The following is a 23,586-nucleotide window of genomic DNA, read 5'->3' as shown; positions in this document are numbered from 1 at the left end:
ATATTGTTAATTTTTCTAAACTGCACAAAATATCACTTATAATCCTATTTATGTTCAGACTAGTTTATTGAGATGGCATTACTCACTATAATCTTGTATCTCCACTGAAATATCAATACTTCATGTCCTGTTCATACTACAGAGACGCAATTTAGCCCTGTCAAACAAACAAAACTATTTCTGCAGAAAATTTCTTCTTATAGAACATTCTAAAAAAAAAAAAAAAAATCAACTAGAAAGGAGCTGTAGGATTTTTTTCATGGAACATGTTGCCATGTAAACTTGCTTAACATAACTAGCAGCTGCTGATTTTACAAATTAAATCCTGGTTGACATCTGACTGATTTTTTTAGTTTGGATTATGGTGTAAGTTTTACTCCATTTCATTTACCGCCAGGTAATAATAAATGTGATTGGTTCTGTACCAGAACAAACCTGTTTTCTACACTTCATTGCCAACTTCTCTTTATAAATCAACAAGTAATTGACAACTTTCCTACATACAGCAACAAAAAATTGTAAACTTGGCTATTCTTTTACATGATTCAACAAATTATTGTCTACTTCCCTTCTTTAATCAACAAATAACTTTTCATCACATCGGTAGAGGGTGAATATGGTTTTCGTATTGTCATCAACTTGTTGTCCTCTGGAAATTATTATAGAAGGTTATAGCTTCTCTAAGTAAGTTTGATGCTCGGTGGAGATACAGGACTATCTTCTTGGACTTCTCTTTACTTTTACATTTGAACTTATCTTTACTTTAACATACCATAGTGGCCAAAACATAGATGGCAGCAAACTTCAGATTAATGTAATAGTTGAAATGATTATAATTAAAGCAAACTTCATAATCTACATTGTATAATGAAATGATGTAATTAGTTAGTACAGAAAAATATTTTGTAAATATATAATCCTACATCAACATATATCCATCACAATTATAAAGTCAGACTCAAAGTACAATTCTCAAGCTATATGCATCATTTCAACATTTAGTATAACAATTCAAATGTCAGTACAAATTAAGGGTTATATGCACAGCTAGGAAGCCTTGTCTCTTGATTAAGTACAATCACTGTGAATAATTTAACATAAAACCCTTAAAATGCAAGTGAAATCTGCATCCATGCATTTTAAACTTCCACTTTTCTTCCTTTTTCCACTTCCTTAACCTGAAATTTCAAGAAAAATACATAAATTACTGATGCAATGGTCTTTGTCAGTTTAAAATGGAAGATATATCAAGCTTACTGGGTTTACAGGTTATGCGTAAAAAGGGACTTTGGTAAACTTCAAACATCACAGGTCTTTTACTGAACACAGGCAAACAACCTTTGAATAAATCAAAGCTACTTTTTTAAGAAAATGGTGCACTTATTAAAGCTTTGATAATAATTTGACTTTTATATGTGCTCAGATCTCACCACAAAAATAATCATCATTTGATGATTTGAAAAGAATGAATTTATTTCAGACACCTGTAAAAACCACTGCCATACCTTGGCCACCAACTGCTCCTTGAGGTTCCTCTTCCTCCTCCATTTCCATCAATATTCTCATCAAACACTCACTCAGAGCTGTGCACCCTAATATAACAGAGAAAAGATATTTTCTTACAAACAAGAGGGCCCAGAGGGCCCTTGATCACTCACCTGAGAAATAAGTAAACGGGCAAAGTGAAGCCCCTTTCTCACCCCAAAAGCACAATTTGCAAAAAGGATCAGCTTAATCTGAACAATTTTTGTACAATATCACCAAGGAAATTTTTTGGGGCAAAATTATTTCAAAATTGAACAAGCCGTTTAGATATTGTTAGTTCTGGCGACCATTTTATTAAACAGTTCAGTCTGTCACTAAGTGAGAGGTGAGCTAATAAAAAGATGACAGAAAATGATAAGGAAAACAAACATTTGACCTTGCTGGGGATTGGACAATCAACCTCAATCCCCTGGGACCCGGCCAATTTTGACCCTAGGGCTTTCATTTAAACAAACGTGATAGACATCTACTAGAAAATGTTTCATGCCAAATAACTACGCTCTATCCCTTTTGAATTTTCACAAGAAGATCTTCTTATGTTTTTAATATATACATAAAAGGAAAATCAATGACCCCTGGGGCAAGATGTTTAATGTCAAATATCTAAGCTCTAGCCCTTTCCATTTTTTACAAGAAGATTTTTTAAAGATTCTTTAAAAACAAGAGGGCCAAGATGGCTCTAGATCGCTCATCTGGCCGAGCAATTACTAAGATAAGCATCCTGACCAAGTTTGATGACAATAGAGTAAAAAAATGTGACCTCTAGAGTGTTAACAAGGTTTTTCAATATTTGGGCAGTGTGACCTAGTTTTGGACCCCTGGAAACCCATATTCGAATTTGACATAGAAATCATCAAAACAAACTTGCAGACAAATTTCCAGGATATTTGGATCAAAATAGTAGCCACTATAGTGTTAACAAGATTTCACTACTTTTAGCTGCTGTGACCTAGCTTTTGAACGAGACAACCCATATTTGAACTTGACCTAGAAATCAGGGTTTTCTAATACCCTGCCTAAAAATCATCAAAACAACCTCTGACCAATTTCCAGGACATTTGGATCAAAACTGCAGCCACTAGTGTTAACAATACTTTTCTATTTTTAGCTCCTGTGACCTAGTTTTTACCTGATATGACCCATATTCAAACTTGACCCAGAAATCATCAAAACAACCTTCCTGTTCAATTGCAAGAATATTTGGATCAAAACTGCAGCAGCTAGTGTTAACAAGACTTTTCTATTTTTAGCTTCTGTGACCTAGTTTTTGACCAGAGATGACCTATATTCGAACTTGACCCAGAAATTATCAAAACAACGTTCCTGATCAATTGCAAGAATATTTGGATCAAAACTGTAGCCACTAGTGTGTTGACAAGATTTTTCTATCTTAAGCTGCTGTGACCTAGTTTTTCATCCGAGATGACTCATGTTCAATCTCATCTCAGCAATTACCTAGAAAAGCATCCTGACCAAGTATGATGACAATTGAGTAAACAAGATGGCCATGATGGCCCTATATCGCTCACCTTAAGGAATAGATCTTATAAATATTTTTCTTTTTTAAAACAAGCAACAGGTGTATAAAATTCTTTAATGTCATTTAAAGGTTAGTGACAAATGTAAAGTATTTTTGGTCAACATGAATGCAAACAAGTGTATAGAAATACTTCTTTTTTTCTTTTCTTTAAAGTACAGGTTGCTAAAAAATACACTCCCTGTAGCGTGCTTACATCATGAAAATTTTAACAATGACATCATAATAAACAAGACGAAGTACAAATTTGGATAATACTTCAAGAAAAATGGGTCAAAGACAAAAATAGCCAAGTTGCATTTGTATACCAAACAAGAGGGCCATGATGGCCCCGAGGTTGCTCACCTGTATATAGGCCCCGGAAGCGGGGCCAGTTTAAACCCCAGGGCTTTTATTTGAACAAACTTGGAATTAAGACACCCATTAGAAGATGTTTCATGTCGTTAAGTTTTTGCTATACACATATAAGGAAAAACAATGACCTTCCCCCCCCCCCCCCGGCAGAGTTAACCCAAGGGCTTTTATTTGAACAAACTTGGTAGACACCCATAAGAAGATGTTTCATGCTAAACATTTAAGCTCTAGCTCATTGGGTTTTTTAAAAGAAGATTTTTTAAGTTTTTACTATACACATATAGTTAAGAACAATGACACCCCTGGGGCGGGGCCAATTTTGACCCCAGGGCTTTAATTTTAACAAACTTTGTAGACGCTCACTAGAAGATGTTTCATGCTTAATATCTAAACTCTAGCTATTTGGGATTGTTTCAAAGAGGTTTTTTAAGTTTTTGCTATACACATATAAGGAAAATCAATGACCCCCGGGGCAGGGCCAATTTTGACCCCAGGGCTTTTATTTGAACAAACTTAGTAGACACCCATTACAACATGTTTCATGCTAAATATCCTAGCTCTAGCTCTTTGGGTTCTTTAAAAGAAGATTTTTTAAGTTTTTACTATATGCATATAGGGAAAATCAATGACCCCCCCTGGTGCGGGGCCAATTTTGACCCCAGGGCTTTTATTTGAACAAACTTGGTAGACACTCACTAGAAGATGTTTCATGCTAAATATCTTAGCTCTAGCTCTTTGGGTTCTTTAAAAGAAGATTTTTTAAGTTTTTACTATATGCATATAGGGAAAATCAATGACCCCCTGGGGCGGGGCCGATTTTGACACCAGGGCTTTTATTTGAACAAACTTGGTAGACACTCATAAAAAGATGTTTCATGCCAAATATCTTAGCTCTAGCTCTTTGGGTTCTTTAAAAGAAGATATTTAAAGTTTTTTCTTTCGGTTGCCATGGCAACCAGAGTTCTGCATGGGATTAAATTCTTTGAACAATTTTTAAAGGTGACCACCAAAGGAACATTCCTGTGAAGTTTGGATGAAATTGGCTTAGTGGTTTATGAGGAGATGTCATTTGAAGCAAAAGTTTACGGACGGACGGACGAAAAGCGATCACAAAAGCTCACCCTGTCACTTTGTGACAGGTGAGCTAAAAACATGACTCATGAGGCTGTGATGACATGTTACAAAGATTTCCTACCATTAATGTCGAACATATAACTAAGTTGGTGAACAGGAAGTGGATAAGCGATGGACCTGAACTTGGGATGCAGTCACAATACCAAATATCAAGAGGCTGTGATATGTAGTTGCTGAGAAAACTCATTACTGTTAGGGAAATTTCCTTCCATTTTCAATTAATCCCGAAAATTTAACTAAGTCAGCAAACGGGAAGTGGATGAGCCACATACCTGAAATCATATCCCATGGTATGTGACTACATGTAAATGCTGTATACCAAATATCAAGAGGCTGTAATAAGTAGTTGCTGAGAAAATTGTTACGAAAAATTATTGACCATTATTATGAATTTAACTAAGTCAGTAAACATGAAGTGGATGAGCGACAGACCTGAAATCGAATCCCATGATATGGGACAAAGTGTTAATGCTGTATACTAAATATCATGAGGCTCTGATAAGTAGTTGCCGAGAAAACTGTTACGAAAAATTGGCCCAACCAATTAGCCTGCCTGCCAGAAATCAAGTCTCAATACATGATGGTGTAAACAGTACTTTTTTTTTTTCATATATGTAAAATTTTTTCGAAAACCAGTATTATACAGATATCCCATTTGTGTTTAAATATTTAAATATTTTTTGATAGCGTTTACTCAGGGGTATAATGTTGGGGGCAGGATCTAACCCCCAAGCAATTCTGTGGTTTATCATATTAGAACACCCCTTTCTAAAAAAACAACAACAAACAGCAGGGATCTCAGGAAGGTCAGGATTTCACTTGGCAGACTGTTTGACCAAAATTTTCATGAGTCAAATCAGTTTTTTCTTGTCTTATTTTTCTACATGTGAACCATTTTCATGTTTCAAAAATAACTGTTTAGGAAGTCATTTTGAGAAGATTTTCAAGTTTAAATTGATAATATTGTGAGGTAAGGTAATTTTAAAAATACGTAATTTTCTTGCTTAGTAAACAATATGATAAAGATAATTAGGTATTACTAGCACCATGGATAATTACCATAATTATTGTTCCATTTTCCCTTACATTTATTGAGGTCAATAACACATGTGTACATGTACAATTATATAAATCATAACACAGGAGGTGATATTTACATAAATACTGAATGTCATGCCTTAATACTTCACAAATAGTTAACAAAATACCTGTTTCAACGAAGCACATCAATAATTGTATTCATCTTCACTTCTTTGTTATGAAATACGAGTTTATGTTTTTTCTCAATTTTTTTTTTAACATGGCGGACGTTTCATCATACTTCCGGTTTAGTTCTATTTAAAATCTCAACTTGAGGTCAGATTGATACAGATGTTTTCTGAGGCAGAAAAGTTTTTTTATGGACTGATTGGTATGCATTATTTAATGATTTGAATCGTATGTTTGTTCTCAGAATGAAATACTATGACATAATTTGTTCATCAAAAGACTGGTGTAGACGATGTTGAAATATATAATTTTTCCCGCAAACCAAAAGGATGTATCAAAGTAATATCTGTACTGTAAATTAAACTTTTATCTTAATCAACTAACTTTTGTGAAAAAATACAACAATTTTTGTTCACTTTCGTTTCTTTGTGCAATATCTTACACAATAGAATGTGCAAGTCATTGTCAGGAACTGAAATATTTTACATTGTTTTTTTGGAAATGACACAGTCTCCTTTCTGATAATGTTACAAAATTAATGGAAGAATCTATTACTGAATGGGGGAAATTAACTTCACTGTAGCTCTCAAATTTGTGCTATTCTGATTGACTCTGTTTTGAATAAAAATTCACATTCAACAAACTTTTCATCTTTCTTATGCTTTTACAAAAAAATCTTCATAACAATGTCTGTTGAGACAAAAAAGTACAAGATACACTATCTTAATTTATCCCTACAAAGAAAGTCTATATAACCTTGCAAAAAAACAACCTTTAGACCAATTTTCAACTCTAGACCATAATTTAAATACACTTTGTAGAAACCAACAAGCAAATGCCTTGTGAGAAATATCTAAGCTCTAGCCCTTTCCATTTTGAAGTATAAGAACTTTTTAAGTTTTTTCTTTTAGTTGCCATAGCAACCAGAGTTTAGCATGGAATGGCATTCTTTAAACAATCTTGATAGAGCTTCATACAAAGAGTATTTCTGCCAAGTTTCATTAATATTGGCCAAAGAATTATAGTATTATAGAAGATGTTGTTTGAATAAAATGTGGACAGACGCCGGACACATTTGATTGGCCATCCTAAAAGCTCACCTGGGCTATGTGCAAGGTGAGCTAAAAAATGTGACCACTAGAGTGCTAACAAGGTTTCTTTCACATTTGGGTGGTGTGATCTAGTTTTATACCCCAGGTGACCCTTATTTGAACTTGACCTAGAAATCATCAAAAAGTTTGATGATGACTGAGGCAAAAATGTGACCACTAGAGTGTTAACAAACAAGTGAAGACGGACGACGGACAACGGACATTCAACTATCCTAAAACCTCACCTAGAGCTCGCTCAGGTGAGCTAAAAAATTGTTGACGCATGCACAGATTGACTGATGGACACATGGACGGACGATGGACAACGGACAATGGGCCATCACAAAAGCTCACCTTGAGGACATTGTCCTCATGTGTCATGTGAGCTAATAAACAGATTTCAAAATACTGAGCTCACTCATTTACTTCATTACGTGAAATTTTATATGTGAACATATTGTGTCCCATTAATTATGATATAAATAATAAAACAAATAATTCTATGACATCAATAAATCTAAAATGACACAAAGGAGGCAATGCTTCACTTTTTTACTTTTTCTGAAAGCAATTATATAAATGGTTTAACCAAATCTTTAAAAAGAAAATTGAAAAAGAAATATTCCCTTTTTTTTATTTAAATAGGTCTGTCTAGTCCAGTTGTTGGAAATTCAATATCATCTGACCTTGATGGTCAAGGTCAATTAAACGTCAAGGTCATATCTGAATTATTCAACATGTCCATTTGGTCAAAAGTGTTTTTTTTTTTCCATGTATGTATACATAAATAACAAAATTATGAAAACTTAACCAAATTCCATGTTCAGCTCAAAATGACAACTTTATAAACAAGAAATGCCTATTATATCACATAATATCTGAATGGTTTTAACAGCAACACTTTATAATGTAAGTAACACTACACACTATTGTATATCAACAATTTATTCAAAACTTTATAACATACCTTGTCTTTCATGAAGAAAATGTAAGGCTCTCGTCACCTCCTCATGGCTATATCCCATCTCCATACATGCAGAAACAGCCACAGGCTCTAACTAATAAATGATAAAATAAATTGATAAGGTAAAAATCTTTCAACGATGATTTTCTTCTTATCTTCAAGAAGTATGCCATCTTGTTTTAATCATTTTTGTACAACACATTTCAAGGATCATTGTATTATCATTTATCAGAATCTAAACAAAAGTTTTTGAAAGTTATTAATGATAATTTTCAATTCACTTTTTCATTTTGATGGCTAACTTGCTTAGTGGAATTAAGGACGTTTTCGGGAGTTTTCATATAGACATATAGGCAAAATGAAAACTGTTCAATAGAATTTCTTTAAACTTGGCATGTTGTTAGAATATGATAACAAAAACTTTTTAAGCGGGAAAAAAATTAGTGTCACTGTTCTTGTTTTTGAGTTATCTGCCCCTGAATCAGAATTTCTACTTATTTGAGGTCATTTCAAGGGCAGATAACTTATACATACTTAAATGAAAATGAATTCTTGTTTTGACTTCTGCTTTATTTTGTTTTTCTTTTTATTGTTGAGTACAATACTTTATAACATGCAATTCCTTATATCGTTTCTGTCTTCTTTTTTTTCAATGAAAATAAAGGTACTTAAAATTCTTAAAAAATAGGCCATTTTTAAGAAAAAATGCACAGGTTAAAAGATGAAGTGAAAAAAACAAACTATCCACTCTAAATTCATTCTTGAAATTTTGCATATTGACTAAAACGAAGGTGACCTTCATGAAAATAAGAAAAAGAAATGTATTGTTTCCCCTTCATTGTAAATTATCTGCCCTTGAATTTAACGAAAAAGTCCAATTCAAGGGCAGATAACTAGAAAATGAGAACCATGACCCCAATTTTTTTTCTGTTTAAAATGTTTCTGTTTTAATATTCTAACAACATGCCAAGTTTAAAGAAATTCTATTGAACAGTTTTAATTTTGCCTATATGTCTATATGAAAACTAAATGATTCCAGTAATTTGGTATACAGTTGACTCCGGTTATAACGAACTCAATGGGACATTAAAATATCGTTCGTTATATCCGAAGTTCGTTAAAAGCGAAGTAGCAGCAACTTGCTGACTTGTCTGGAGGGGGAAATTTGCCGTGAAAATGCCATACTCTTCACTGGTTACCGATGTAACCGGTATTCAAATACTTCAGCAGTTATATAATGCAGGGCATTTTATTGAGCAATATATCATGTACATGGTACAAGTATTTATTCATGTATTAATTGTCTATAAAGTTCTTACCATTTGTTTTCTTTGTTTATTATCGTTTGGTTAATATTGCAAACAAAACTAGAAATGTGTCCATAGGACACGGATGCCCCCACACGCCACTGTTCTGTCAATCTTATGACTCTAGGTCAAATATTTTTTGGACTACATGTGCCACAAATTGAAAAATCAAAATCAACAAAGGGCCATAATTCTGTTAAATTTGGTCGCAGCAAAAATTCTTTCCTTTACTACCATCTACACATTAAGGTTGTTCATCCCTGGAAGTTTAAGCAAAATCTGCCATCCGGTTTAAGAGGAGTTGCGTTCACAAAATTTCTACATAGTATATAGTGAAAAAATCAACAAAGGGCCATAATTCTGTTAAATTTGGTCGCAGCAAAAATTCCTTCCTTAACTACCATCTACACATTAAGGTTGTTCATCCCTGGAAGTTTAAGCAAAATCTGCCATCCGGTTTAAGAGGAGTTGCGTTCACAAAATTTCTACATAGTATATAGTGAAAAAATCAACAAAGGGCCATAATTCTGTTAAATTTGGTCGCAGCAAAAATTCCTTCCTTTACTACCATCTACACATTAAGGTTGTTCATCCCAGGAAGTTTAAGCAAAATCTGCCAACCGGTTTAATAGGAGTTGCGTTCACAAGATTTCTTCATAGTATATAGTGAAAAAAATCAACAAAGGGCCATAATTCTGTTAAATTTGGTCGCATCGAAAATGCCTTCTTTTACTACCATCTACACATTAAGGTTGTTCATCCCAGGAAGTTTAAGCAAAATCTGCCAACCGGTTTAATAGGAGTTGCGTTCACAAGATTTCTTCATAGTATATAGTGAAAAAATCAACAAAGGGCCATAATTCTGTTAAATTTGGTCGCAGCAAAAATTCCTCCCTTTACTACCATCTACACATTAAGGTTATTCATCCCTGGAAGTTTAAGCAAAATCTGCCATCCGGTTTAAGATGAGTTGCATTCACAAGATTTCTACATAGTATATAGTGAAAAAATCAACAAAGGGCCATAATTCTGTTAAATTTGGTCGCAGCAAAAATTCCTTCCTTTACTACCATCTACACATTAAGGTTGTTCATCCCTGGAAGTTTAAGCAAAATCTGCCATCCGGTTTAAGAGGAGTTGCGTTCACAAGATTTCGGGACGTACGGCGTGACGGACACTCGGACGGACAAGTGCAACGCTATATGCTCCCACTCTGTGGGGGCATAAAAATCGATTATTTGGCAATTATCAGGTATTTACAGCAATCAACTGAGGGTGTGAAATACAAATTTTCCGTAACAAGTAGGAAATTATATTGTAAGAACATTTTATCAAAATCTTTATTCCCTGAAGCCATAACAAACTTGTGCAATCATTCGATTGTTTAATTATCGGATAGCGTTATTCATGTACTGATCCTAATCAAGCGCATCCCGATATTTCAATTATAACAATTTGTTATAACCGAGGAAATTTAAATGTTTTCCGTCATTTGGGGAATGAAAAAATGGTTTGTTATAGCCGTAAGATCGTTATAAGCGAGTACGTTTTATCCAGGGGTCCCTTTCGATGAGTTTTATCAAAATTTGAAAAATTGTTAATACTTGTCCAGCAGGCTAAAAGCACTTTTTTTTTTGTGGAAACAGCACTCTATTTGAGCTGTGTGACCTAGTTTTTGAACCAAGTTGACCCATATTCAAACTTGACCTTGGAATCATCACAACAATCATTCTGACCAATTTCCGGGAAATTTAAACTGAAACAGAAACCCCAAGTGTGTTAACAAGCTATCAGACAAATTTCCAGGATATTTGGATCAAAACAGAAGCCTCTAATGTTTTAACAAGGTTTTTATTATATTTAATTTGGGCTGTGTGACCTAGATTTTGACTCAAGATGACCCATATTCAAACTTGACCTAGAAAACATCAAAACCTTTCAGACCAATTTCCACGATATTTGGATCAAAACAGTAGCCTCTAGAGTGTTAAAGTTTTTCCATATTTGGGCTGTGTGACCTAGTTTTTAACACCAGGTGAACCATATTTGAACTTGACCTAAAAATCATCATAAAAACCTTTCTGAGCAATTTCAAGGATATTTGGACTGGAACAGTAACCCCTACAAGGTTTTTATATATTTGGGCTGAGTCACCTAGTTTTTGACCCTAGGTAAATGACCTAGAAATCCTCAAAACAACTTTCTGACCAGGATATTGGGATCAAAATAGTAGCCACTAGAGTGTTAACAAGGCTTTTCTATTTTAAGCTCCTGTGACCTTTTTAACGTTTTTATTTGTTTGGGTCGTCAGACCAAACAAATAATGGTAGCGAAATTTCAGACACTGATGCTGTTAATTGCAAATGCCGAAAGTAGTCCGCTTTATTGAAGCGGTTACTTCCCTTTATATGTACACTAACACCGAAAAATTCAGGGGAGATCACTGCATAAAGATTGTCAAATGACAGGCGCATTAATTTTCAAGCAAAATAGTTCCCGAATGGTCGAAGATTTCTAATATTGTTTTATTCATTATAGATATACATGCTTATAGTAAGCTCCATGATTATTTACATCTGTGTTAAACAACAGGTTTAGCGTTGAAATAATAAGAGTTACAAACCCTAATTTTGAATAATATGGTTTTCTTCAGACCATTAAATTATAACTTCACCGTGGCCGAGGGGTTTGCACGCTCGCTTAGGAATCGAGAGGTCGGGAGTTCAAATCCCAGTTAAGGCAACTCATTTTTTTTTAAATTGTTTAAGTCAAATAAACATTGAATTGAATATCAGTGTTGCAATTAGTCTTATAGCCAATTTACTACAGTTAAAACACTGGAAAGCATTGGTGGCACTATACAAAAACAAATTGGTTTATAATCTCACAACCTTCACTTTTCTGACATTCTGAGACCCAAACAAAATTGAACTCATCCAAACAATTACTTAGACAAGCATCCTGACCAAGTTTGATAATGATTGAGGCAAAAATGTGACCACTAGGAGTGTTAACAAACTAACTATGGACAGATGAAGGACATTCAACAATCGTAAAAGCTCACCCCCAGCAAGCTCAGGTGAGTTAAAAATCTTTCATTAGTTTGCAGACAGAAATAAATGGACATTCTTACATTTGACCTGTAAGAGTGACTTTCAACTTGAGGGTAGCAATCTAAATGTTAAGCTTTGCACATCTTCTCATAATGGTGATATCAGATTGTGCAAAGTAATTTCAAAGAACTTTTTATTAATTTCAAAGAAAACACAAAATAAAAACTTTTGGCATTGAATTTTTTTATCTTTAAAAGTGACATTGACCTTAAAGGTAGCAATTTGGTTTTAGTTTCGCCCTTTGCTTTGCACATCATCTCATAATGGTGACCATTTGTGTCCATTTTTTATTCATTAGTTTAAAAGCTATGGATAAGATAAAGATCTTCTCCTGCTATGCAGCAGGGAATTAATAAATATGCTAAAAAAATAAAGAAAAACAAACCAAAATTACCTGCTGTTCCAAACATTTAATTTCTTTTTTCAATCTTTCTACTTCTTTTCTTTGGCAGTCTTGTCCTCTTATTATCCTTACAAGATTCTCTTTTTCAGTTTTCAACTGATTTTTCTGGTCCACTTCTCTCAAATAGATATCATTAAGGAAGGCAATTTTGCGCTTCTTGATTTTTATTTTCTTATCGAAGAAATATGCATCAAGTTCCAATTTCTTATAAAGCCTATCATTCTCCTTTTGCAGGCCTTCTATTTGGAGATCATTCCTGCAGCTTTTCCTTTTCAAACTCTCTGTCTTACTCTCCAAGTATCTAGCATATTTATTAAGCTAAAAAAGAGAACAAAGTTTAACATTAGCCAGCCCCGGGCATAGGCAACGCTCAACTTTTTTACTTTTTCTAAAACAAAAGGGCCATGATGGACCTTACATCACTCACATGATTATGGATATTTGGACTGGAACAGTATCCCCAAGAGTGTTAACAATGTTTTTAAATATTGGGGCTGCGTGACCTAGTGTTTGACCACAGGTAACCCATTATGGCACTTGACCTTAAAATCATCATTACAATCTTTCGGACCAATTTGAAAAGAAAATTAGACCGTAAAAGTAGCCCCTAGTGTGTTAACAATGTTTTATTTCTATATTTGGGCTGTGTGACCTAGTTTTTACCACAGATGACCCATATTTAAACTTGACCTAGAAATCATCAAAACAACCTTTCTCATCTATTTCCAGAATATTTGGATAAAAACAGTAATTTCTAGAATGTTAACAAGGTTATTCCATAATTGGGCTGTGTGACCTAGATTTGGACACAAGATGACCCATATTCAAAGTTGACCTTGAAATCATCATAACAATCTTTCTGACCAAAGTCCAGGACATTTGGATCAAAACAGTAGTCCTAGAGGCTGTGTGACCTAGCTATAGAACCCTAGTTTCCCAGATTTGAACTTGACCTAGAAATCAACATAACAATCTTTTCCGACCAATTTTCAGAATAGTTAGAAAATAAATCCCTAAGAATGTTAACAAGGCTTTCCAATATTTGGGCTGTGTAACCTAGTTTTTGACCAGAGATGACCCATATTCAAACTGAACCTTAAAATCATCATAACAATTTTCTGACCAATTTCCAGAATAGTTGGATCAAAAAAGTAGTAGCCTCTAGAGGGTTAACAAAGTTTTTCCATATTTGGACTGTATGACCTAGTATTTAACCCAAAGTGACCCATATTCAAACGATCTAGAAATCATCAAAACAACTTTTCTGACCAATTACCAGGATATTTGGACTAGAACAGTAGCCCCTAAAATGTTAACAAGGTTTTTCCATATTGAGGCGTGACCTAGTTTTTGAATCCAGGTGTCCTATATTCAAACTTGACTTCATCAAAAGAACCATCCTGACCAAAGTCAAGGATATTTGGATTAAAACAATAGTCTCGAGAGTGTTAACAAGAATTTCCATATTTGTGCTGTGTGGCCTAGTTTTTAACCTAAGGTGACCCATATTCAAACTTGATCTAGAAACTAACAAAACAACTTTCTGACCAATTGCCTGAATATTTGTATCAAAACAGTAACCTCTAAAATGTTAACAAGGTTTTAGAATATTTTAGCTGTGTGACCTAGTTTTTGAACCAAAGTGACCCAAATTAAATCTTGACTTAGAAATCATAAAAAAGAACCTTTCTCACCAATTTCCAGGATATTTGGACAGGAACAGTATCTCCTTAGAGTGTGTTAAAAAAGTTTTTTCACATATGAGCTGTGTGACCTAGTTTTTAACCCCAGGTGACCCATATTTGAACTTGACCTAGAAATGGCCAAAACAATCTTTCTGGCCAATTTCAAGGATATTTAGATCATAACAGAGTGTTGTGTGTGATCATAACAAGGTTTTTCCATATTTGGGCTGTATGTCCTAGTTTTTGACCCAGAGTGTCACATATTTGAACTTGACCTAGAAATCATCAAAGCAGTCTTCCTGACCAATTTCTAGGATATTTGGGCTAAAACAGTAGCCCCTAGATTTTGTTTGATTTGGGTTTTACGTCACACAGACACAGTATAGGTCATTTCTATAGGTCATTTGGCAACGTTCCAGCTTTACTGGTGGAGGAAGACCTCAGGTGTCCCTCCATGCATTTTTTCAGGCACGAACGGGCACCTGAGTAGAACCACTGACGTTCTGTAAGCTAGCTGGATAGCTTCCTCACATGAAAGATTCCAAAGTCCCTGTAGGGATTCGAACCCACAGAGGTGAGGGGTAAGTGGTTTGAAGTCAACGACCTTAATTTAGAGTGTTAACAATGTTTTGCCATATTTGACACTTAGGGCTTTGAGTAAAATACTTTAATCACAGAATTGAGTTATATGAAAATCTAACTCAACTTCTAATTTCAATGGAAGAATAAATTAACTCCATTTGTAAAATCAGTTGCTTTCCCTATTACACTGTAACAGGTCAAGTAAAATTGGTATTTTCTTAAAAACACTTATTATATTCACACTGTGACCAACTATAGTGTGTGTGGAATTTTAAACATCACATATCAACTTTGTGTTAAGTCAAAACATGTTTATTTTATATTTACAAAGAGGTTCTGTAGCTATAAGTAATATTTTCAAAAATCAAATTTAAGCATATATCTTAAAGTTTTACAAATCATAAAATTGAATCTCACTTCTCTGGTAATGATCTTCTGCTCTTTCACTTCTGCTTTTTTCTGCAAATAAAATAAATGCATAATTTATTATATTTCAAACAGGAGGCACTGCTGAGTGGGAGCCATTTCACTGTTTCTTATTTCTAAAACTCATCATAGGAAGAATATTTTTGTGAAGGGTGTCTGAATAAACATTTTTTTTGCACAAAATTGAATTGAAATTTCAATCATATTTGACCTTGACATTTAAGATTGTAAGCATGTCAGGTCATTCTTAAATTCATCTACATGTATACGCCCATGTTCATGGTCACTAGAATTGCTTTTTTAAAAGTATGATTCAAATCTATATATTAATAACATAGTTATGGAAATTAAAGCACAATCAACAATTTGACCATGACTGTCATGGTCACTTTAAGGTCAAACTTGAACAATTAACATGTCAGAGTGGCAACAAGATGTTTGTAAAACATGTATGCCCCCTATCAGCAGCCAATTAGTCATTTGGTCAGGTCATTGTAACCGACTTTTGACCTAGTGACCAAATATATTAATAGGCAGCATGCCCATTCACGCACTACAGTGCGTAATTCACGCACAAAATTCTAGATGCACGCATAAAAATTGTAAGCAGGGGGTACATGCACGCAAAGTAAAATCGTCAGAATGAATGTTTGGGATAGCCTATGTACGCTTAATTTTGCCTGGGGACGCATCAAACGACCACAAATACACAAATACGTCAGCGCGTGTCAGTCTATAGGTAGGCGGTCCTATGCAAATCGACCCGTGAAGCGATTAGCCAATCAGCGATAACACTTTCAATCATTATCACGCAATAGAGATCAGACTAATGTATACACGCGCTGTACATGTAATTACCAGATATAACAAGAGGTGATAATTTAACATCTTTGATCAACTGTTGATTGGAAATTAGCAAATTTTACCGACAAAAGGATAAGAATATCGACTATTTACGCCGCAAGTTTAAACTGTTTTCTCAAACAAATGAGTGTAATTTTGAATTATTCTCGAAATTTTCGGAACTTTCTAAGCAAAATTTTGCTTTCGTTTCATTCTTGCAAAAACGTTCTATAAGAGTTTTAATAATTTAACATATTGTGCCGAAATGCCAGGACAACTTACCAAAATACACGTACGCTTTTCTTCGATCCGAAAATTGATCCCGAACATCGGCGATTTCACGTTCGCCGGAATTTCAGAAACCCTAAAATTTCGCAAAAATTCTCAGTTTCCAAGCCAAACATGAGAATGAATTGTACTTTTATTATTAAATCAGCATTAAATCTTTAAATATCGATCTTCAATTTGCCCCCATTTTGAAGATATTTGCTAAAATAATTGTCGATCGGATGAATCTCTAACACACTGTGTGAAGCTGTACACGATTTTCTTTAACAAATATAAACTTTTTGTCTATAGAGTGGACTTATTTAACCAGAATAAAATTTTATTTGGTATAAAGGTGAAAAAAAAAGAAAACCAAACAAAAAACGATTTCCATGTGTTGATGCATTAAAATAAAATATTTCATGAAAAATATTAACAAAACAAAACAATAATTATGCTATATTATACTACATTTATATAAAATGTTCTTACAAACAAAAACATGTTTAAACTTATGTGTACCCCCAGATTTTGAAATGTACCCCCAATTTTCAATGACAGGGGGTACATGTACCCCTACATTTAAAATTGAGTGGGCATGCTGAATAGGGGTTATCTACTGGTCATGACTTGCCCAGAACAATGCACCTACAATGTTTGAGGGCCAACAGCCCATGGCTTGTCAAGTTATTGATTGGAAACTCTTTTTTACCTACAAGGTCAATATGACTTTGACCCCAAAATCAACAGGAGTCATTTACTGGCCAAGTCCAATGAACCTACAAAGTTTGAGGGACAACAGTCCATTGGTTGTCAAGTTATTGATCTGAAACTGTTTTTTCCTACAAGGTCCATGTGACCTTGACCTTTGATCCCAAAATCAATAGGGGTCATTTACTGGTCATGAAAAATCATCATACCAAGTTTGAAGTTCCAAGGCCTAAGCGTTCCTAAGTTATTGATAGAAACCATTTATACACTACAAGGTAAATGTGACCTTGACCTTGGACCCTTTGTCCCAAAAAAATCAATAGGGGTCATTTACTGCTCATGAACAATTATTATACCAAGTTTGAAGTTCCTAGGCCTAAGCATTCTTTAGTTATTCAATGGAAACTGTTTTTATCTACAAGATCAATGTGACCTTGACCTTTGACACCTTGACCCCAAAATACATAGGGGTCATCTACTGGTCATGAAAAAAACATCAAACTTAGTTTGAAGGTCATAGCCAAAAGAGTTCTTTAGTTACTGATCAGAAACTGTTTTTACCTAAAAGTTCAGTGTGACCTTGACCTTTAACCTCTTGACCCCAAAATCTATAGGGGTTATTTACTGGTCACGTTCAATCATCATACCAAGTTTGAAGTTCCTACACCTAAGCATTCTTTAGTTATTGCTCAGAAACCGTTTTTACCTACAAGGTCAATGTGACCTTGACCTTTGACCCCTTGACCCCAAAATCAATAAGGATCATATACTGAGCATAAGTGTTCTTCAGTTATTGATCGGAAACGATTTTTACCCCTTGACCCCAAAATCAATACGGGTCATCTACTAGTCATGTACAATCATCATATCAAGTTTGAAGTTGCTAGGTCTAAGCGTTCTTTAGTTATTGATCGGAAACCATTTGGTCTACGGACTGACGGACCAACCAACAGACACAAATGCAAAGCAATTTACCCCCACTTCCAAAGAAGGGGGCATAATAATATGTGTGGTCTTGTACAAATCTGAATTTAATATAAAAAAAGGTTACACACAAAAAATTCAATTATTTCACCCAGATGTTGGTAAAATTTGACAATACAGTGTCTGGTTGTCCAAGTATGAACTTTATTTGTGATAAACAACAAAGCTTTATGAATTTAAGCAAAATATAACAATTATACCTCAATGGTCAAGGTTATTTTAACATTAATAATCAATGTCAAACTTGAACAATTCAACATTAACTCCAAAATTAGGCTAAAGAAAGTTGATAGACTGTAATATTATGATTCTTGGTTCCCTAATATTACTTCACTGCAACCAACCTTGTTCTATGCGATTGTTTTCTCATAAATCTATGTTTATTTTAGAAATTAATCTGTTGCTTTCTAATAAATCTAGGAACATTAATTTATGAGAAGACTTATTTTTAAAACTTCTTTAAGATCTAAGTGAGTGTGACTCATACAATAACTCTTTAATGCATACACTAGTAGGGGACTTCCAAAACATGATTACCTGTTGCTGTGCTTCCATTATTTTCTGATGGCTCTCTTTCTCTAACTTTTTCATCTCTTCCTTTAACTTGTCCTTCTCTTTGTCTAAATCTATGCAGTAGTCAATCAAGCTATTCATATCACGAATTTTCTATAAAGGAAAAAAGTAAAACAACATTTAATTTTCAACAACACTCTTCCACATCTACTTTGCAAACAAAGCAGTGGTCAAAGAAACTGGAAACTATTTTTAAGGGCTGATATTATAAAATTTCAATTAAGAAACTATATGAAACAAAAACATTTTGTCACTGTCATGCAATTTGAAATAACAAAAGCATGCTTCTATTGAACAAATTTGGGCTTATTGTAGACTAGTAGTTGTTGAATACAAGGCATTAATTCTTTTCCTATGAAGATCTGAATGGTCATTCCTCTTTGATTTGAAAGCTATCCAGATAATTAGGAAATAGATATCAATTCTGAGTGCATTGTTATAGAATAGTGCACGGTTTGAGTTCAAATGCCTAGTAATAAAAATCACGAAGGCCAATAGGCCTGAGTGATTAATTACAAAGCATTTGAGCGAAAAATATGCATTATTATACATTGTGATTATTATTCATTAACTGTTGTTAAATCTACCGTGTGTAGAAACATTAGGGAATGACAAATTTTGAAAACGTTGGTAAAACTTTGTTTGTTTATTTTATTTCACTCTATAATTTTTCAAGCGAAATACAAATTATTAAAAGTGAAATAAATGTAAAACTTAACTCGTTTGCGACATTAAAATAGCGTACTTGATTTGATTGTTTTTCACGTGCTGTTTGGCGCTACATTGTGACGTCATGTTAACAACACTTTAAACGTCTGTACAGCGTTAACGACTGAATTAAAGATATTGGTGTTCGGATTCATTTTCTTAGTAAGACCATTTTCTTTCATTCTAGATAGTTTTCACAAGAAAATTCGACAAAAAATTGTTTTTTATTTATCAGATTTTTCAAACAAAATGCGCCCTCAATGTGAAAATACACAGAAAGATAATAAGAACGGCAAGTGCATTGTTGTAATTTCTAACACGACCTGCATTTTTCCCTATTGAACACAGAAGAACCGAAAGTGTGAGTTATTTTGCAACAAAGTCACTGTTGACGTTCTATATTTAGACTTGTGACGTAATCATTATATACATGTGACGTAACCACTAAATATGCAACGCGCTGAAAATAAGTACGGAAACAAATCAGGTGCAATTTAGCTAAATATCAGGTACGGCAACATTTATTTGTTGATGTCGTGTTAGAATCGAAATAATATATCCAAATCGGTGATTTTATCTCTTGATAACATCACTATGCCCTTGTGATATAATTCCTTGCATCCAAACTCCAAACAGTGATGTTATTGAGCGATAAAATCAATGTTTGGGATATATTATTTCTTAAATAATGCACGCTATGGGCCTTCTTTGTTTATATAGAAAAATTTCCAATAGTGTTAGAACTGAGGGTATAAATGGTTATAAATGTGTCATCTTCTTCTGATTAGTGTAAGAGGCATGTTTGTTCTTTTGTTCCACTTGAAAAACTGAACATGTCACTAAAGATTTTTGTAGTGTAGAGCAACTTATGCAATCTAAGAAAAATTATTTTTACCTCTTTAATAATATCATCTTTCTCTTTCAACTTTCCATCCATACGTTCGATGTATTCCGTCAGTAGTTCAATTTCTGTTTTCTTTAAATAAAAACAAGACATATACAAAGAAATGTCAGAATAAAGAAAACTGTCAATTTTCAACGATATAAACGATATAGTCAGCAATCATTGTGATCATATAAATTTTAAGATGTGACTATTTCTTAAAATTTGAAAATTACCATAAACAAGAGGGCCATGATGGCCCTGAGGTCGCTCACCTGTATATAGGCCCCCCCACCCCCGGGCCAATTTTTACCCAAGGGCTTTTATTTGTTTATTTGAACAGACTTGGTAGACACCCATAAGAAGATGTTTCATGCTAAACATCTAAGTTCTAGCTCATTGGGTTTTTTAAAAGAAGATTTTTTAAGGTTTTTACTATACACATATAGTTAAAAACAATGACACCCCTGGGGCAGGGCCAGTTTTGACCCCCGGGCTTTTATTTGAACAAACTTTGTAGATATTTACTTAAAGATGTTTCTAGCTTAATATCGAAACTCTAGCTATTTTGGTTTTTTTTAAAGAAGATTTTTAAGTTTTTGCTATACACATATAAGGAAAATCAATGACCCCCCCGGGCGGGGCCAGTTTTGACCCCAGGGCTTTTATTTGAACATACTTGGTAGACACCCATTAGAACATGTTTCATGCTAAATATCTAAGCTCTAGCTCTTTGATTTCTTTAAAAGAAGATTTTTTAAGTTTTTACTATATGCATATAGGGAAAATCAATGACCCCCTGGGGTGGGGCCAATTTTGACCCCAGGGCTTTTATTTGAACAAACTTAGTAAACACTCATTAGAAGATGTTTCATGCTAAATATCCTAGCTCTAGCTCTTTGGGTTCTTTAAAAGAAGATTTTTTAAGTTTTTACTATATGCATATAGGGAAAATCTATGACCCCCTGGAGCGGGGTCAATTATGACCCCAGGGCTTTTATTTAAACAAACTTGGTAGACATTCACTAGAAGATGTTTCATGCCAAATATCTAAGCTCTAGCTCTTATGGTTCTTTAAAAGAAGATTTTTTAAGTTTTTACTATATGCATATAGGGAAAATCAATGACCCCCCGGGGCAGGGCCAATTTTGACCCCAGGGCTTTAATTTGAACAAACTTGGTAGACACTCACTAGAAGATGTTTCATGCTTAATATCTTAGCTCTAGCTCTTTGGGTTCTTTAAAAGAAGATTTTTTAAGTTTTTACTATATGCATTTAGGGAAAATCAATGACCCCCCTGGGGCGGGGCCAATTTTGACCCCAGGGCTTTTATTTGAACAAACTTGGTAGACATTCACTAGAAGATGTTTCATGCTAAATATCTATGCTCTAGCTCTTACGGTTCTTTAATAGAAGATTTTTTAAGTTTTTACTATATGCATATAGGGAAAATCAATGACCCCCCTGGGGCGGGGCCGATTTTGACCCCAGGGCTTTTATTTGAACAAACTTGGTAGACACTCACTAGAAGATGTTTCATGTTAAATATCTTAGCTCTAGCTCTATGGGTTCTTTAAAAGAAGATTTTTTAAGTTTTTACTATATGCATATAGGGAAAATTAATGACCCCCTGGGGCGGGGCCAATTTTGACCCCAGGGCTTTTATTTGAACAAACTTGGTAGACACTCACTAGAAGATGTTTCATGCCAAATATCTAAGCTCTACCTCTTTGGGTTTTTTAAAAGAAGATATTTTAAGTTTTTTCTATCGGTTGCCATGGCAACCACAGTTCTGCATGGAATTAAATTCTTTGAACAATTTTTAAAGGTGACCACCTAAGGAACATTCCTGTGAAGTTTGGATGAAATTGGCTCAGTGGTTTATGAGGAGATGTCATTTAAAGCAAAAGTTTACGGACGGACGGACGCCGGACGGACGCCGGACGAAAAGCGATCACAAAAGCTCACCCTGTCACTTTGTGACAGGTGAGCTAAAAATAATAATCTTTTTTTAAGTACATTTATTAAACATAACAGCTCATCTGTGAGAATTTTTGTTTCCAGGTGAGCTTAAAAGAATAATCAAATTAATACTTACATCATCCAGAGCCTGGTCGAATAACCAGTCCACCCTCAATTTCCCTGCTTGAATCTGGTGTTTTATCTTTATTACTTTTTCATTCTGTTAAGTAAAACAAAATATAAATATCTCACCACTATAATTCAAATTATTTGATGCTGTACTAAAATGTAAAACAATGGGTCCATCATGAGAAGTTGCCAAGTCAATTAATAGGAACAATAAAAATTAGAATCTTCATAATTGGTTATCACTCTGTTTGTAGCAAATATTGGGGCATAAGCAAAAATTGTGCTGGTACAAAAACCAGGTTTTAACTGAAAAAGAAACCAGGTTAGTTTGTCTTCAGAAACAAGGTAAGAATTTAGATATAAAGTAAGTTAGTACAGGACAGAAACCAGGTTAATACTGGGACAGAAACTAATACGTACTTAATAATATACAGAAACAAAGTTAGTACTCTTACAAAAACAAGGTTAGTACTCTAAAAGAAACTAGGCTAGTACTTGGGCAGAAACTAAATTATTTCTAGTAAAATTCAAATAAAGTCTAATTAATACTAGTGCAGAACAGTGTAAAAGCTGGTTAAGAATTTAATAAAATTCTAGTTTTAGTAACACTGACATCCAGGGGGTTAATAACTGGGTCTTCAAATTAGCTTGCTTTATACCAAATTTCATTACAATATTCACATCCTAACTCTAGTTATTGTCCAGAAACCATTTTTTCTATTTTTAGTAATAGTGACCTTGACATTGGTCCCAGGTGGCCCAAAGCTATTCCAACCTAGGTCTTCATATTATAAGCTGGCTATAGAATAAGTTTGATTACAATATCTGATTGCTTACTCTAATTATTGTCAAGAAACCATTTTTCTATCTTTTTAACAGTGACCTTGATCTTGATCAAAGGGGGTCAAAAAGTAATCCCAAACAGGATCTTCATATAAGTCCACAGGCATAAAAATCTTTGAGTTACTATCCTTCTTACTGAGTGATCTCTGAAATTGAGCTTTTTTTTTTTTTTTTTTTTTTTTTTTTTTTTATCAAAAAAATTGTTACACTTATGATCTCTTTTGATATGCAAAGTTGAGTTAATTCTGTCCACTAGTTTAAAAACTCTCTTCACTTCTTGGCCAATAAACTATAGGAAATGTCTTTAATGCAATACTTCCTACAAAAGAAAT

The 23,586-nt window shown here is 34.0% G+C and overlaps 1 protein-coding gene across 1 annotated transcript; it reads right to left on the bottom strand.

Moving 5' to 3' along the window:
• Positions 1 to 1,505: 1,505 nt before the first annotated feature.
• Positions 1,506 to 22,502, bottom strand: LOC132741215 (coiled-coil domain-containing protein 18-like; the record flags this gene model as incomplete). The annotated part of the gene is given in 7 exon segments (XM_060729344.1): positions 1,506 to 1,592; positions 7,838 to 7,928; positions 12,649 to 12,975; positions 15,342 to 15,383; positions 18,693 to 18,821; positions 20,332 to 20,412; positions 22,419 to 22,502. Coding segments are annotated over 6 exon segments (718 nt in total), but the record flags the coding sequence as incomplete, so codon positions are not given.
• Between the last annotated feature and the right edge of the window lie 1,084 nt (positions 22,503 to 23,586).

This window comes from Ruditapes philippinarum, unplaced genomic scaffold (assembly GCF_026571515.1).
Source record: "Ruditapes philippinarum isolate M1 unplaced genomic scaffold, ASM2657151v2 ctg13624_1_1_1_1, whole genome shotgun sequence".
Classification (NCBI taxonomy): domain Eukaryota; kingdom Metazoa; phylum Mollusca; class Bivalvia; order Venerida; family Veneridae; genus Ruditapes; species Ruditapes philippinarum.
This window is presented reverse-complemented; position numbering and strand designations above follow the sequence as displayed.